This window comes from Vipera berus (assembly GCF_964194415.1).
Source record: "Vipera berus genome assembly, chromosome: 7".
NCBI classification, from domain to species: domain Eukaryota; kingdom Metazoa; phylum Chordata; class Lepidosauria; order Squamata; family Viperidae; genus Vipera; species Vipera berus.
In genome coordinates, this window is record NC_138209.1 from 3,321,258 (window position 1) to 3,334,874 (window position 13,617).

The window sequence follows — 13,617 nt, forward strand, 5'->3', positions numbered from 1 at the left end:
TATTTATTTATTTATATTTATTTTAATCCCATTTATATCCCGCCCTTCTCCGAAGACTCAGGGCGGCTTACAATTTAAAGCACAAATCAATGTGCTTAGCAATTTTACCGACCACAGAAGGATGGAAGGATGAGTCAAACCATGAGCCGGTCAGGATCGAATTCGTAACAGTGGGCAGAATTAGCCTGCAATTCTGCATTCTAGCCACTGCATCACCAGGGCTCCTGTCAATGTTAACGAAGTATTAATGCTGGAGCATTTTATCACACGCTTCTTATGCATCCCGGCGTTTAGTTGGGCAGAGACTGGTGTAGAAGCAAGAATTTAGGGAGAATATTGATCGTTCAGTCAAACAGGAAACCTAGAAGCGACCGAGGTAGTTTTCGGCTTGTGGCTGGTCACCGGGCAAGAATTTAGAAAAGAGAAAAGTTGTTTAATCTTAAAGGAAGACGGTTAAAACCTACAAGTGAGTAAAGATAGCCCTTGACTTAATGACCGGCCACTTGGCAAGAATTTTGCGGGGAGATCGATTGGTAGGTTCTCTTAAGACCCCAATTGAGCCCAAAATTTATGTCGCTAAGTGAGACGGTTGTTAAGTGAATTTTGCCTTATTTTATGGCCTTTCTTTCCGCAGTTGTTAAGTGTATCATTGCAGTTGTTAAGTTGTTGAGTGGATCTGGCTTCCCCATTGATGTTGCTCATTGGAAGGTTGCAGAAGGGGTTCACACGACCCCGGGACACGGCAAGTGTCATGACTATGAACCAGTTGCCAAGCGTTTTGGCAATTTTGATCACGTGACCCTGGGGATGTTGCGACGGTCATTAAGTGTGAACAACGGTGATGAGTCTCTTTTTGCAATGCTTTTGTAACTTTGAACAGTCACTACGCAAACTCTTGTAAGTCAAGGACTACTCGTAGTTAAAACCCAAAAGTCCTCAACTTACGATCGGTCACTTAGCTGCCATTCAAAGTTACAACAGGCTTCCCCAGCGGTACTTAACAACCTGGTTTTGAATTTTTGACAGCTCTTCTTCCCTACAATAACAGGGTGGCATTTTGGGTGCTGCGTTTACCGCCGTTTGCGGTGTCCCACGGTCACCTTGGCTGCATTTTTACGTCATTTTTGCTGAAAATGGGCATTTACTCCCGGTTTCCGCCAAAACCAGCCAAAGAGCAAACCATTGCTTTGCTTAACGAACACAGGGGTTGCGGAACAACTGCAACAGTCACTTTACGACCGAGGCATTCGCTGAACGACCACCGCCGAGAAGGTAGTACAATCAAGCCGGTCATCTGTGTGACCCACTTTATGACTGTGGACAGGTTCCCTTCTGGTTGTAAGTCGAGGACTAGCCTGTCCGACGCGAGAGAATCAAATGAAGCCAGAGTTTGCCCACCTCCCTTGCTAAGAAGGGAAAAGAACTCGATTTACCGTACAGCCCAAGGAGGAAAAAAATGATTGCTCGTCCATTAAACGCGGCAATTTTTTGTAAAAAAAATAAATTCAAATGGGCTAATTGATCTCTTGTCGCATTTATTAGCAGAGCAATGACCAGCAAGCACAATTTGCAATTATTAAAGGATACTGATAGAGAGAATTTTTAATTACATTTCAGTACCCAGCATTTTATCAGCAGCCAAACGTGTGGGGGAGGGGCAGGTTTCACCCTCCTGAACAATTTCCCTTCTTCAAGCTTCATTTAGGTTGTAATGTGCCTTATGAAATGGTGTGAGTTAGACTTGCGTTGTCGTTGTAGGTTTTTTCTGCCTGGCAACAGCAGGGAAATTCGGGAGTAGCCTTAAAAATGATCCAGGACGATTCCCTGTCTGCAGAACAGGAGAGATTGTAAGTTTTTAATTCCAATTCTAGTATTCCACAAGCAGCATTGGAGAGAAAATGGGGAATGGGGGGGTGTGTGTCAGTGGGGAAACATTTGAGGTAAAGATTTGATGTTCTCGTAAACTTTTACCCCATATTGAACATTAGTGTTTATGCCAGGGGTGTCCAACCTTGGTCATTTTAAGACTCGTGGACTTCAAGTCCCAGAATTCCCCAGCAGCCAACTTTTAAGACTCGACTTCAGTTGCCAGAATTCCCTAGCAGCCAACTTTTAAGACTCCTGGACTTCAATTCCCAGAATTCCCCAGCAGCCAACTTTTAAGACTCTTGGACTTCAATTCCCAGAATTCCCCAGCAGCTAACTTTTAAGACTCGTGGACTTCAATTCCCAGAATTCCCCAGCCAGCCAACTTTAGGACTCCTGGACTTCAATTCCCAGAATTCCCCAGCAGCCGACTTTTAAGACTCTTGGACTTCAATTCCCAGAATTCCCCAGCAGCTAATTTTTAAGACTCGTGGACTTTAATTCCCAGAATTCCCCAGCCAGCCAACTTTTAAGACTCATGGACTTCAATTCCCAGAATTCCCCAGCCAGCCAGTTTTAAGACTCGTGGACTTCAATTCCCAGAATTCCCTAGCAGCTAACCTTTAAGACTCGTGGACTTTAATTCCCAGAATTCCCCAGCAGCTAACTTTTAAGACTCGTAGACTTCAATGCCCAGAATTCCCCAGCCAGCCAACTTTTAAGACCTGTGGACTTTAATTTCAGGAGCTGAAGTCCACAGGTCTTAAAGTGGCCAAGATTGGACACCCCTGGTTCAAGGCATCACAACCTACTTGTGCCTTTACAAGTTTTGTGTTGACGTGCTTCCTAAGGGCCCGACAATTTATCAGCCTCTTTTCTTTCTAGACATTCCAACATACAGAAGCTCTTTGAAGTCTCATCTCATCCCGCCGGAGAACGATGGAGCCAACTAAGACTGCTCACCGGCCTCCCAGATCTGGCCAGGTGAGGGCTTCTTCCCACAATGCTTTTGTGCTGAACCGAACCCAGATTGTCCCACTGAGGTCCAGCCGTGTCATTTTGTTTTTTTTAATTGTCCGACGGGTACATCATCGGTGGCTGAGCTGCAATTCCCAGCATCTTTGCCGTTGCCTACGGTGGCTTTTCTCAACCTTGGCAACTTTCGAGAGGTGTGGACTTTCGACTCCCAGAATTCCCCAGCCAGTACAGCTACTCCAACCCCCTGCTCAGGCAGGAAACCCTATCCCATTTCAGACAAATGGCTGTCTAGTCTCTTCTTAAAAACTTCCAGTGTTGGAGCATTCACCGCTTCTGGAGGCAGGTAGTTCCACTGGTTAATTGCTCTCACTGTCAGAAAAATTTCTCCTTAGTTCCACCTTTGGGTTGGACCAGTGTCTCTCAACCTCAACAACTTGAAAATGGGTGGCCTTCAACTCCCAGAATTCAGCTGTCTGGAAAATTCTGGGAGTTGAAGTCCGCCCGCCTTCAGGTTGCCAAGGTGGAGAAACGACGCGGTTGGGCAAAGTCATTCGAACGTGAAGCCTTCTCAGATAGTTCAGTTCCATCTTGGCTGGTCTGCCTGGACATAAAGTGGGTCTTCAGAGGACTCCCTCCAGCGCATCTCCAAAAAATGCAAGTAGACCGAACTTGGAGGACAATGAAGTCTGACTCCACTTATTCCTTCAAAGTTTTCTACAGCACTTTACTATCGGTAGCGTCAGCCAGGAACCAGTGGTGAGGCCGCATCTGCCGGTGCTCCTGCAGCAGACGGAGGCCATTCCGGATAACGCACAAAATGACAAGGTAAGGCGGTCATTATCAGTGACGCAAAACTTTTCATCTCCAAATTGCCCTTTGCTTCGACTGCCTTGGCTACACAGGTAGTCCTTGACTTACGACCAGTCCCTTAGCGAATGTTCAAAGATACGTCAGTGACCCAGATTCGAAATTATGACCCCTGCACTCCCACTCCCCCCAGCCAGGATTGCATTTTGAGCATTTGGCAGCCGGCCTGCGTTTATGGCCGATTGTGGCGTCCACGGTCACAATTTACAACATTTCTGTCTTATATGTCCTTCTGGTTTCAACTACTGGTTCGGACCCCGTCGCAACGGTAATTCAACTTAACTCAAGATCAAGAGGTAACCAAGGTGTCGAGTGCCAAATCGGGAAACCCAGGCAGTTTAAATGAACCGATGAAGGTTCATTGTAGGTTTTAAGTTCTCTACAAGAATCTGAACTACGAACGGTCGAAGCAAACTGGCGGTAAGATAAGAGTCAAAGGAATTCAAGGAGGGCCAGAGTTTTATCTCTCTTGTGGGCGCAAAGGGACTTGAGACTGATGACGCGTTTGACGCCCTCCTCCCTCGGGCTCAGCCTGGTCATCTCCTACGTCAGGGCTTTTCAATCTTTTCGCCCATTGTACCACTTTTAGGATATGGCAATATCCGAGTACCACCAGTCGCCTAGCAAGGGGTCAAAAACTTGATGACACCCCCCCAAAGGAAAAAAAGTGATGAAATACAGGTAGTCCTCGACTTACAACAGTTCGCTTAGTGATTGTTCGAAGTTACAATGGCACTGAAAAAAGCCCCCCCCCCAGCCACAGCCGAGCAAGACCCCTCCCCATCTGCTGGGTGGTTGCTGCAGGTTTTCGGTCACTTCACGTGACCCTGGGACACTCTGACCGTCATAAATATGAATCGGTTGCCAAGCATCTGAATGTAAATCACAAGAGCCTGGAGATGCTGCAACATTCCAGCTGATTGGCGCTTCTTCTGGGCTCATCAGAAGTCCCAGGATCAGCGCCGAGCTCCAGCTGGATCGTGGCGCTGATCCTGGTGCTTCTGCTGAGCCCTGACAGCCCTGCAGCTCCAGCCGTCTCTCGCTCAGGCTTGTGCGGTGCTGCCACCGGTTCAGCTCGTTCCCCTCCCCCGCTACCGCTTTTCTAGGATGGTCGCGTACCACCTGCCAGGTGCCAATGTACCACAGAGGGTACCCGTTCCAGTGGTTGAAAAGCCCTGTCCTACGTCAAGAATGCGAAGCCGAGCTTCCAATGCTTGTCAGAATGACTGGCTTTTAAATAGGAACGCACAGAAGAATAGTCCCAAAACCAGTCCAAGTTTCCAAGAGCCGGATCAGGATTGTCAGCCAGCCCAGAGGTCAGAAGTACAGAGGTTTCTTCGGCAAACAGGATTCGCAGAAACATCACACAGGTGCTGGAGATCAGGTGTTGCTTCCAGCAAAGGGAACATTACGAGTCAGAGCTGCCTCTTAAAATCCGGCTGTAGATTTTTATTCTCTTGCTTGGCAAGGAGCATCATAAAACATCTCCGCTCTGCAGTCGGCTCTACCTGTGTGCAGGTTTAGGGCCTCGTCTTCATCAGACTGTTCCAGCACCGGTTTTTGATCAGTCTCATGGCTGATCTTGACTCGGTGTCTCCTGAGACGGATGTTCCACAGGGGCAGCTGGGAGCAGCTTCCTCAGATTTAGAATCTTGGGAGTCCTGAGCCTAAAAATCTCGAGAACTGGTTTCCCCCCCCCCCCAAAAAAAAAGCTGTGATAATTTCATAACCGTTAGTTTCCTTTCTCTTTTGAGGTGGTGATTACCATCTTGACGGGTCTTCCCGGATGCCAGTCGAGTGAACTATGCTCGTTCTTGGTCAACTTTAACAAAGAATACGGAAGGTTGGTAGAACCCGTTGTTGTTGTTGTTTTTTCTTGAGGATTGATTAAAAGTAGGTTCAGCTGAAATCCTCGGCAGTCTTTAACTTGTGGTCTGACAAATCTCCCGGGAAGCACAACTTGCCCTCTAACTTCTTGCAAATCTAGGCATGTTTACTTCTCCAGCTAAGCGCTTTCCAGAGATGTTGGGATTGTGTCTCTCAGCCACTGTAGGCCCATCTACAGAGAGTCTGTTCAGTTGACCGAAATATTTCAGATAAACCGTGTTTTGGTGGAGACCTTTGTGCTCTCTAAGCTCGGTGGATTTCTTGCAGATATTTCATTACCAAACTAATGTAACATCAGCAGCGCTGATGATGTTGTCTAGTTGGTTAATGAAACGTCTGCAAGAAATCCACCGAGCTCAGATAGCGTAAAGGACCCCATAGTCATCATCGCCCTCCTCCTCCTCCTCCTCCTCCTCCTCCTCCTCCTCCTCCAATCTCACTCCCTTCTAGCAATGATGATGTTACCTTGTTTGGTAATGAAATGTCTGCAAGAAAACAACCAAGTTCAGAGAGCATAAAGGACCCCATAATGCTTTTCCCTCCTCCTCCTCCTCCTCCTCCTCCTCCTCCTCCTCCTCTCTCTGCTAACCCTTTGCTAGTGCTGATGATGTTCCCTAGTTGGGTCACGAAACGTCTGCAAGAAAACCCCCAAGCTCAGAGAGCACCAAGGACCCCACAGTCCCCCTCCTCCTCCCTGCAAACCCCAATCCCTTCTAACACTGATGATGTTCCCTAGTTGGGTCATGAAACGTCTGCAAGGAAACCATCAAGAGAGCACCCAGGACCCCACAGTCGTCGTCGTCCTCCTCCTCCTCCTCCTTCTCCTCTTGACAAACCCCACTCCTTTCTAGCACTGATGATGTAACCTAGTTGGGCCATGAAACGTCTGCAGGAAAACTCTCAAGCTCAGCCAGCGCCAAGGACCCCCCACAACTCTCAGCTACAGATATTCTTGTCCGTCAAAGCCAAGTCTGTATTTGTCATGCTCCCGTTTAAAGAGGTCGGGTTGAGGTACGTAGCAGGCCGGGGAGAGTGCAGCAAATAAACCCTCATCCTTTCCTCCAGGTGGCTTGTTTATCGCCAAACCATGGACAGTCCCGAATGCTTCAGCGCCGCGCACTTCCAGAAATACCTGTCGGGTGTCCTTGAATCTCAGCACAGCCGAAGCACCCGGCCCTCTGCTTATCATCGGAAGAAAATGAGGCTGCTGGTGGTCCTTCAAGGGTAAGAGTTCCCATCCGCCCACAAGGGTTGGTGTGTGTGTGTGTGTGTGTGTGTGTGTGTGTTTAGATCTCTAGCCGTCCTCACTTCCCTGGGGAAGGAGGATTTGGTTTCTCCATGGACTTTCTGCAGCCAGTCCTTGACTTGTGGTCGGAAACAGAATTTCCCTTGCTGTTGTCGTGAGGGATGCCCAATTTTGCAACTGTTTTGGCCACGGCTGTTGAGCGAGTCACTGCAGATGTTAAGTGAACTGTGCGATCGTTAAACAAATCCAGCTTCCCCTTTGACTTTCGGAAGTGGGCGGGGAAGGTTGCATTGTCTGTCTGTCTCTGTAATCTCTCTATTTATCTTCTGCGCTCTATCGATCTCCATTCTATTTGTCTATCATCTATCTATCTATCTATCTATCTATCTATCTATCTATCTATCTATCTATCTATCTATCTACTCTCTATCTCTATTGTTAGATGTTTTGTGCCAGCCATTGGCAGTTCCCCAAAAAGGTCATCAGATGGGAGCAAAGAGGCTTCTTTGCTTCCACTGATGAGTCAGGGGTCCCAGACTCCTGCAACCCCATTGGCGAGAGAGTTTTATGGTTAGGGAGGGACTGAGACCCCCCATAAATACCTCTGCTCAAGGGGCTGCTCTTTCTTCAGTTCTAGTTCTGCTTCTGCTTCTGCTTCTGCTTCTTGTTCTGTTCCAGTTATGCTATGCTAGTTTTCTATCTAATCTATCGTTAAATAAAGCTTCATATGATTGCATCTCTGCGTGATGCCTTTTACTTGGAAGCACCTTAACGATCCATTGACCTCGTGAGACCATCTCACATCTATTGTAAGATGATCTCACGAGAGATCGATGGATCGTTAAGGTGCTTCCAAGTAAAAGAGGCAGGATGCAGAGATGCAATCATTATGAAGCTTTATTCATCGATAGATTATATAGAAAGAGCTATATGGCATGGAGGCATCCATGCCTGTATGATAGAGAGAGAATGCATGCAAGAGAGAAAGAAAAAACGAACAAAGAGCAGCCCCTGAGCAGAGGTATTTATGGGGGGTCTCAGCCCCTCCCTAACCATAAAACACACTGGCCAATGGGGCTGCAGGGGCCGGGGGACCCCTGACCCACCAGTGGGAGCAAAGAAGCCTCTTTGCTCCTATCTGATGACCTATTTGGGGAACTGCCATGGGCTGGCACAAAAACATCTAACATCTATTATACTGTATGTATGTATGTATGTATGTATGTATCTATCTATCTATCTCTACCTATCTCTACTATCTACTCTCTATCTCTATTATTATATATACATACATACACATCCATGACCAAAAAACCCACAAACTTAACCGAGCCAGCTTTGAAAAGGAAAAAAAAGTATTTTATCAAATACAAGATGTTTAATAAGCCACTGGCTTTTAATATAGATCACAAGTATATTCTGAGTTGGTTTTTTTTTGTAAGTGGTCCCAAGCTACTCGGGGGAGCAAGTTGCCTTATTCTTGATTAAAATCATGTTCCCTAAATAGCGAGTAAAAATAGGATGTGGTGAGCATTGTATCTTGGGTGGAGTCGTTTAAATCTCTTTCCCCAAGGGAAGTGCAGTTTTAAATCGAGGGAGTTAGGTATTAAGTGTGGAAATCTTCAGGGTATTGTGTAAATCTAGTAAAAATGCTGAGGTGAAGTCAAAAGCATGTGTTTATTCTGTGTTTTGTTCAAGATGAAAGGGACCTTGGACAATCTCTAGCAAAGCTGTTTGCCTCAGCTAAAAACGCCTTTCTAATTTTAGAAACGAGGTGGAACTTACGGATCACCTCAAATCCGTGGCCTTTTCTGCGAAATTCAAGCGTGAAATTAAGAATTAGGTTGGGGGCCTTTGACAGATGTGGCGAAATAACTACAGATAAACGTCTTTAACATGATCGACGTGCTCGGAGAAACCACGCGTGTGCGATTGGGGTGATCTAAACAAGGCTTTTTGGGAGACCTTCCCACAATCCAGCAGCTGCATCCCATCTGCAGAAAAGATGGATTTGATAAGGGAAACCAAACAGAAAAAAAAGAAGTCCATGTCGGTTTCCTCTTGCTGGCCTAGGCCCATTTTGGAATCACTGGGAATGCAGAATAACAGAGTTGAAAGGGACCTTGGAGGTCATCTAGTCCAACCCCCACCCACCCCGCCCAAGCAGGAGACCCTACGCCATTTCTGACCGATGGCAGTCCGCTCTCTTCTTGAAAGCTTCTAGTAACTAAGCTCCCACAACTTCTGAAGGCAACTTCTGTTCCTCTGGTTGACTGTCACAAACTGTCAGGAAATTTCTCCTTATTTCTAGGTTGAATCTCTGTTCGATCAGTTTCCATCCGTTATTCCTTGTCTGGCCTTCAGGGGCTTTGGAAAATAGGTTGAGCCCCCTCCTGTCTATGAGACCCCTTCAAGTATTGGAAGACGGCTATCATGTCACCCCAGTCCTTCTTTTCATTAGATTAGACAGAGCCAATTCCTGCAACTGTTCTTCATATGTTTTAGCTTCCAGTCCCCTGATCACCTTTGTTGCTCTTCTCTGCATTTTTTCTAGCATCTCGACATCTTTTTTATAGGGTGGTGACCAAAACTGGTTGCAGAAGAGCATCTCAGACAGATAGGTAGAGATAGATAGATGGATGGATGGATAGATAGATAGATAGATAGATAGATAGATAGATAGATAGATAGATAGATAGATGATAGATAGATAGGATAAGACAGAGATATAGATAGATGAGAGAAGAGATAGATAGATAGATAGATAGATAGATAGATAGATAGATAGATAGATAGATAGATAGATAGATAGATAGATAGATAGATAGGATGAAAGAGATAGAGATAGAGATAGATGAGATAAAAGAGATAGAGATGATAGATAGATAGATAGATAGATAGATAGATAGATAGATAGATAGACAGACAGACAGACATATAGATATACAGAGATAGATAGATAAATAGATCGATAGAGCCAGATAGATAGATCGATATAGATAGATAGATAAGATAGATAGATAGATAGATAGATAGATATTAGATAGATAGATATTAGATAGATAGATAGATAGATAGATAGATAGATAGATAGATAGATAGATAGACAGACAGACAGACATAGATATACAGAGATATATTAGATAGATAGATAGATCGATAGAGACAGATAGATAGATCGATATAGATAGATAGATAAGATAGATAGATAGATAGATAGATAGATAGATAGATAGATAGATAGATAGATATTAGATAGATAGATAGATAGATAGATAGATAGATAGATAGATAGAGATAGATAGATAGAGATAGATAAGATAGATAGATAGATAGATAGATAGATAGATAGATAGATAGATAGATAGATAGATAGATAGATAGATAGATAGATAGATAGATAGGATAATAGAGATAGAGATAGATGAGATAAAAGAGATAGAGATGATAAATAGATAGATAGACAGACAGACATATAGATATACAGAGATAGATATTAGATAGATAGATAGATCGATAGAGACAGATAGATCGATATAGATAGATAAGATAGATAGATAGATAGATAGATAGATAGATAGATAGATAGATAGATAGGTATTAGATAGATAGATAGATAGATAGATAGATAGATAATTAGATAGATAGATAGATTGATAGATAGAGATAGATCGATAGAGATAGATAGATAGAGATAGAGATAGATAGATAGATAGATAGATAGATAGATAGATAGATAGATAGATAGATAGATAGATAGAGACAGTGGCGTAGCGTGGGTTGTCAGCACCCAGGGTAAGGCAAGTAATTTGCGCCCCCTAACCCCCTCCACAGTGGGTGGCGACCTGGTGGCTCGGATCGGATTCACACAGCCAGCACTGCAGTGAGAGAGAGTGAGTGAGCCAGGCAGGGGCAGAGAGCTGCGAGTGCGAGCGCGCCCCCCCCAGATGTTGCGCCCGGTGCGGCCTGCCCCCCCTGCACCCCCCACGCTACGCCACTGGATAGAGATAGATAGATAGATAGATAGATAGATAGATAGATAGATAGATAGATAGAGAGACTTCCTGGTTGCATTTGAGGGTCTCTCTGTCCATAATCCAGAATCTGAAGACGGAGCCAGCTTGCATTCCTTGGGAAAATTCACAAGCGGTTCCTCAAGGCAGATGTTTTCTCTGGGTGAGGCTGGGGGCATCTGGCATTTGAATGTGGATGGCCTCCAAGCACGACTGTCCCCCAACTCAATGCTTTCTAGATGTGCTGGACACCGGGGCGCTCACTTCCTCCCCCCCTCAGCATCTGGGTTGCACTCGAGCACATCTGGAACGGATCACATCGAAACAACCCACGGGTAGTCCTCGACTCACGACCGCAACTGAGCCCCAAATTTCCGTGACTAAGCGGGTCTTGCGCCATTTTACGACCTTCCTTGCCACAGCAGTTAAGGGAATCCCTGCGGTCGTTAAGTTGGAAACACGGTTGTTAAGCGAATCTGGATCCCCCCGCTTCCTTTGCTCGTCAGGTGGTCACAAAAAGGGATCACGTCTCTCTCTCTCACACACACACACCCCTGGGACGCTGCGACCGTCATAAGTACGAACCAGTTGCCAAGTTTCTGAATTTTGATCACCTGACCGTGGGGTGGGGGGGTGGGGGAAAACCCTGCGACGGTCGCTAAGTGTGAAAAACGGTCTCAGGCCACTTTTTCTTCTCTTTTTTCTTTTTTTTCTTTTCGGTGCCCTTGTAACTTTGAACTTCGTCGGTAAGTGAACCGTTGCAAGTTGAGGATTCCCTGTAATCCAGCTTTGCGAAACGGGCGGAGAGTAATAACAGGTTAGCCCCTGACTTACACCTGCCATTAGCAGCCCCCCCACCACATCTTGGTTTGCGGAGCGACAAGCCATTTTGTGAGCTTTTCGGCCGCAGTTCAAAGCATTCTCTTCCGTCAGAACTAGAATTTAAATCCTTTCCCCCCCCACCCCCCTCCCTCCGTTTTTTTCCCAAAGTGGTGGAAGGAGATGGCAGATTTAGCCGGGAGAAACGAGGGCCAAAAGGCTGGCATTTCCAAAGGGCGTCGCGCAGGAGGAGGTTAGGACCCCGCTCTCTGTTCCTCTACAAACCACGATGCGGAATGAGGGGTGGAGGTGAGAGCCAAGCGACCTTCCCTGCACGGGTTCCGGTGGAGGTCGGACAGCCATCTGTCGGGGATGATGGAATTTGGATCCCCGCCCTGAACAGAAGGTTGGACTCAGCAGCTTCACAACCCTGACTTTTGTGATCCAACCCCCCCAAAAAAATAATCAAAAAAATCACAGCTCCGTGGCCCTTTCTAGATGCCGTGAAGATGCATTTATTGGAGCGAATGCCCATCGCTGCCCCTGTTTCCCGAGTTTTGTGCCCTTTCTAGAGGTCGTTCTTGCAACTACACTTGAGCCCCAAATTTATGGTGGCTCCTGACTTAGGTCTTCTGCTCGAAGAGGCCGCGGGGTATTCCTTGCTCGTCCAGCTCTGGGTTATATTTTTTTAAATCTTGTGGTTCACCTCTTCCAAGTAATAATAACAGTAAAGTTGGAAGGGACCTTGCAGGTCATCTAGTCCAACCCCCTGCTCAGGCAGGAAACCCTATACCATTTCAGACAAATGGCTGTCCAGTCTCTTCTTAAAAACTTCCAGTTTTGGACAAGGGTAGGAGGGAGGGAGGGAAGGAAGGAAGGAAGGAAGGAAGGAAGGAAAGAAGGAAGGAAGGAAGGAAGGAAGGAAGGAAGGAAGGAAGGAAGGAAGGAAGGAAGGAAGGAAGGAAGGAAGGAAGGAAGGAAAACAGATTAACAGTTGGAAGGGACCTTGGAGGTCATCTAGTCCAACCCCCTGCTCAGGCAGGAAACCCTACACCATTTCAGACAAATGGCTGTCCAGTCTCTTTTTACAAACTTCCAGTGTTGGAACATTCACTGCTTCTGGAGGCAGGTGGTTCCACTGGTTAATTGTTCTCAGTGTCAGGAAGTTTCTCCTTAGTTCTAGGTTGCTTCTCTCCTTGACGAGTTTCCATCCGTTGCTTCTTGTCCTGCCTTTGGGCACTTTGGAGAATAGCTTGACTCCCTCTTCTTTGGGGCAGCCCCTGAGATACTGGAAGACTGCTATCCTGTCCCCCCTCGTCCTTCTCTTCATTAAACTGGACATCCCCAATTCCAGCAACCATCCTTCGTATGTTTTAGCCTCCAGTCCCGTGATCATCTTTGTGGCTCTTCTCGGCCCTCTTTCCAGAGTCTCAACATCTTTTTTACATCCTGGTGATGTAAATTTAAGTTGCTAAGCAAGGTGGTTGTTAAGTGAGTTTTGCCCCATTTTACCACCTGTCTTGCCTCCGTTGCTAAGTGAATCACTGCAGTTGTTAGTAGCACAGCTATTAAGTGAATCTGCCTCCCCCCCCTGGACTTTGCTTGTCAGAAGGTCACAAAAGGGGACTCACGTGACCCCCGGCCGTACATATGAATCGGTTGCCAAGCATCAGAGAGTCGCAAACTGCCATTAAAGGCCTCTGCCACCGTCGTAAATACGAGTCAGTCGCCAGGTTTCCAAATTTTGATCCCAGGAAGGCTGCAAGGGTCATAAGGGTGAAAAATGCTCATGAGTCCCTTTTTTTTTCCAGTGCTGTTTTAACTTGGAACAGTTACTAAAACAAATGGTGCTAAGTACAGGTAGCCTGTCCTCAACTTATGACTGGGGGGCGGGAGGGAGGACTAGAATTCCCAATGAGCCACGTCTGATTTTACAGGCTT

At 46.1% G+C, this 13,617-nt stretch overlaps 1 protein-coding gene across 1 annotated transcript in view; it reads left to right on the top strand.

Moving 5' to 3' along the window:
- Positions 1-13,617, top strand: part of DNAAF9 (dynein axonemal assembly factor 9) — a 97,415-nt gene that overhangs the window by 62,083 nt on the left and 21,715 nt on the right. Inside the window, exons 23-27 of the mRNA XM_081332220.1 lie at positions 1,759-1,847; positions 2,752-2,850; positions 3,555-3,669; positions 5,466-5,554; positions 6,664-6,822. Coding sequence (XP_081188346.1) covers positions 1,759-1,847; positions 2,752-2,850; positions 3,555-3,669; positions 5,466-5,554; positions 6,664-6,822 — 551 coding nt within the window. The remainder of the gene's footprint in view (positions 1-1,758; positions 1,848-2,751; positions 2,851-3,554; positions 3,670-5,465; positions 5,555-6,663; positions 6,823-13,617) is intronic.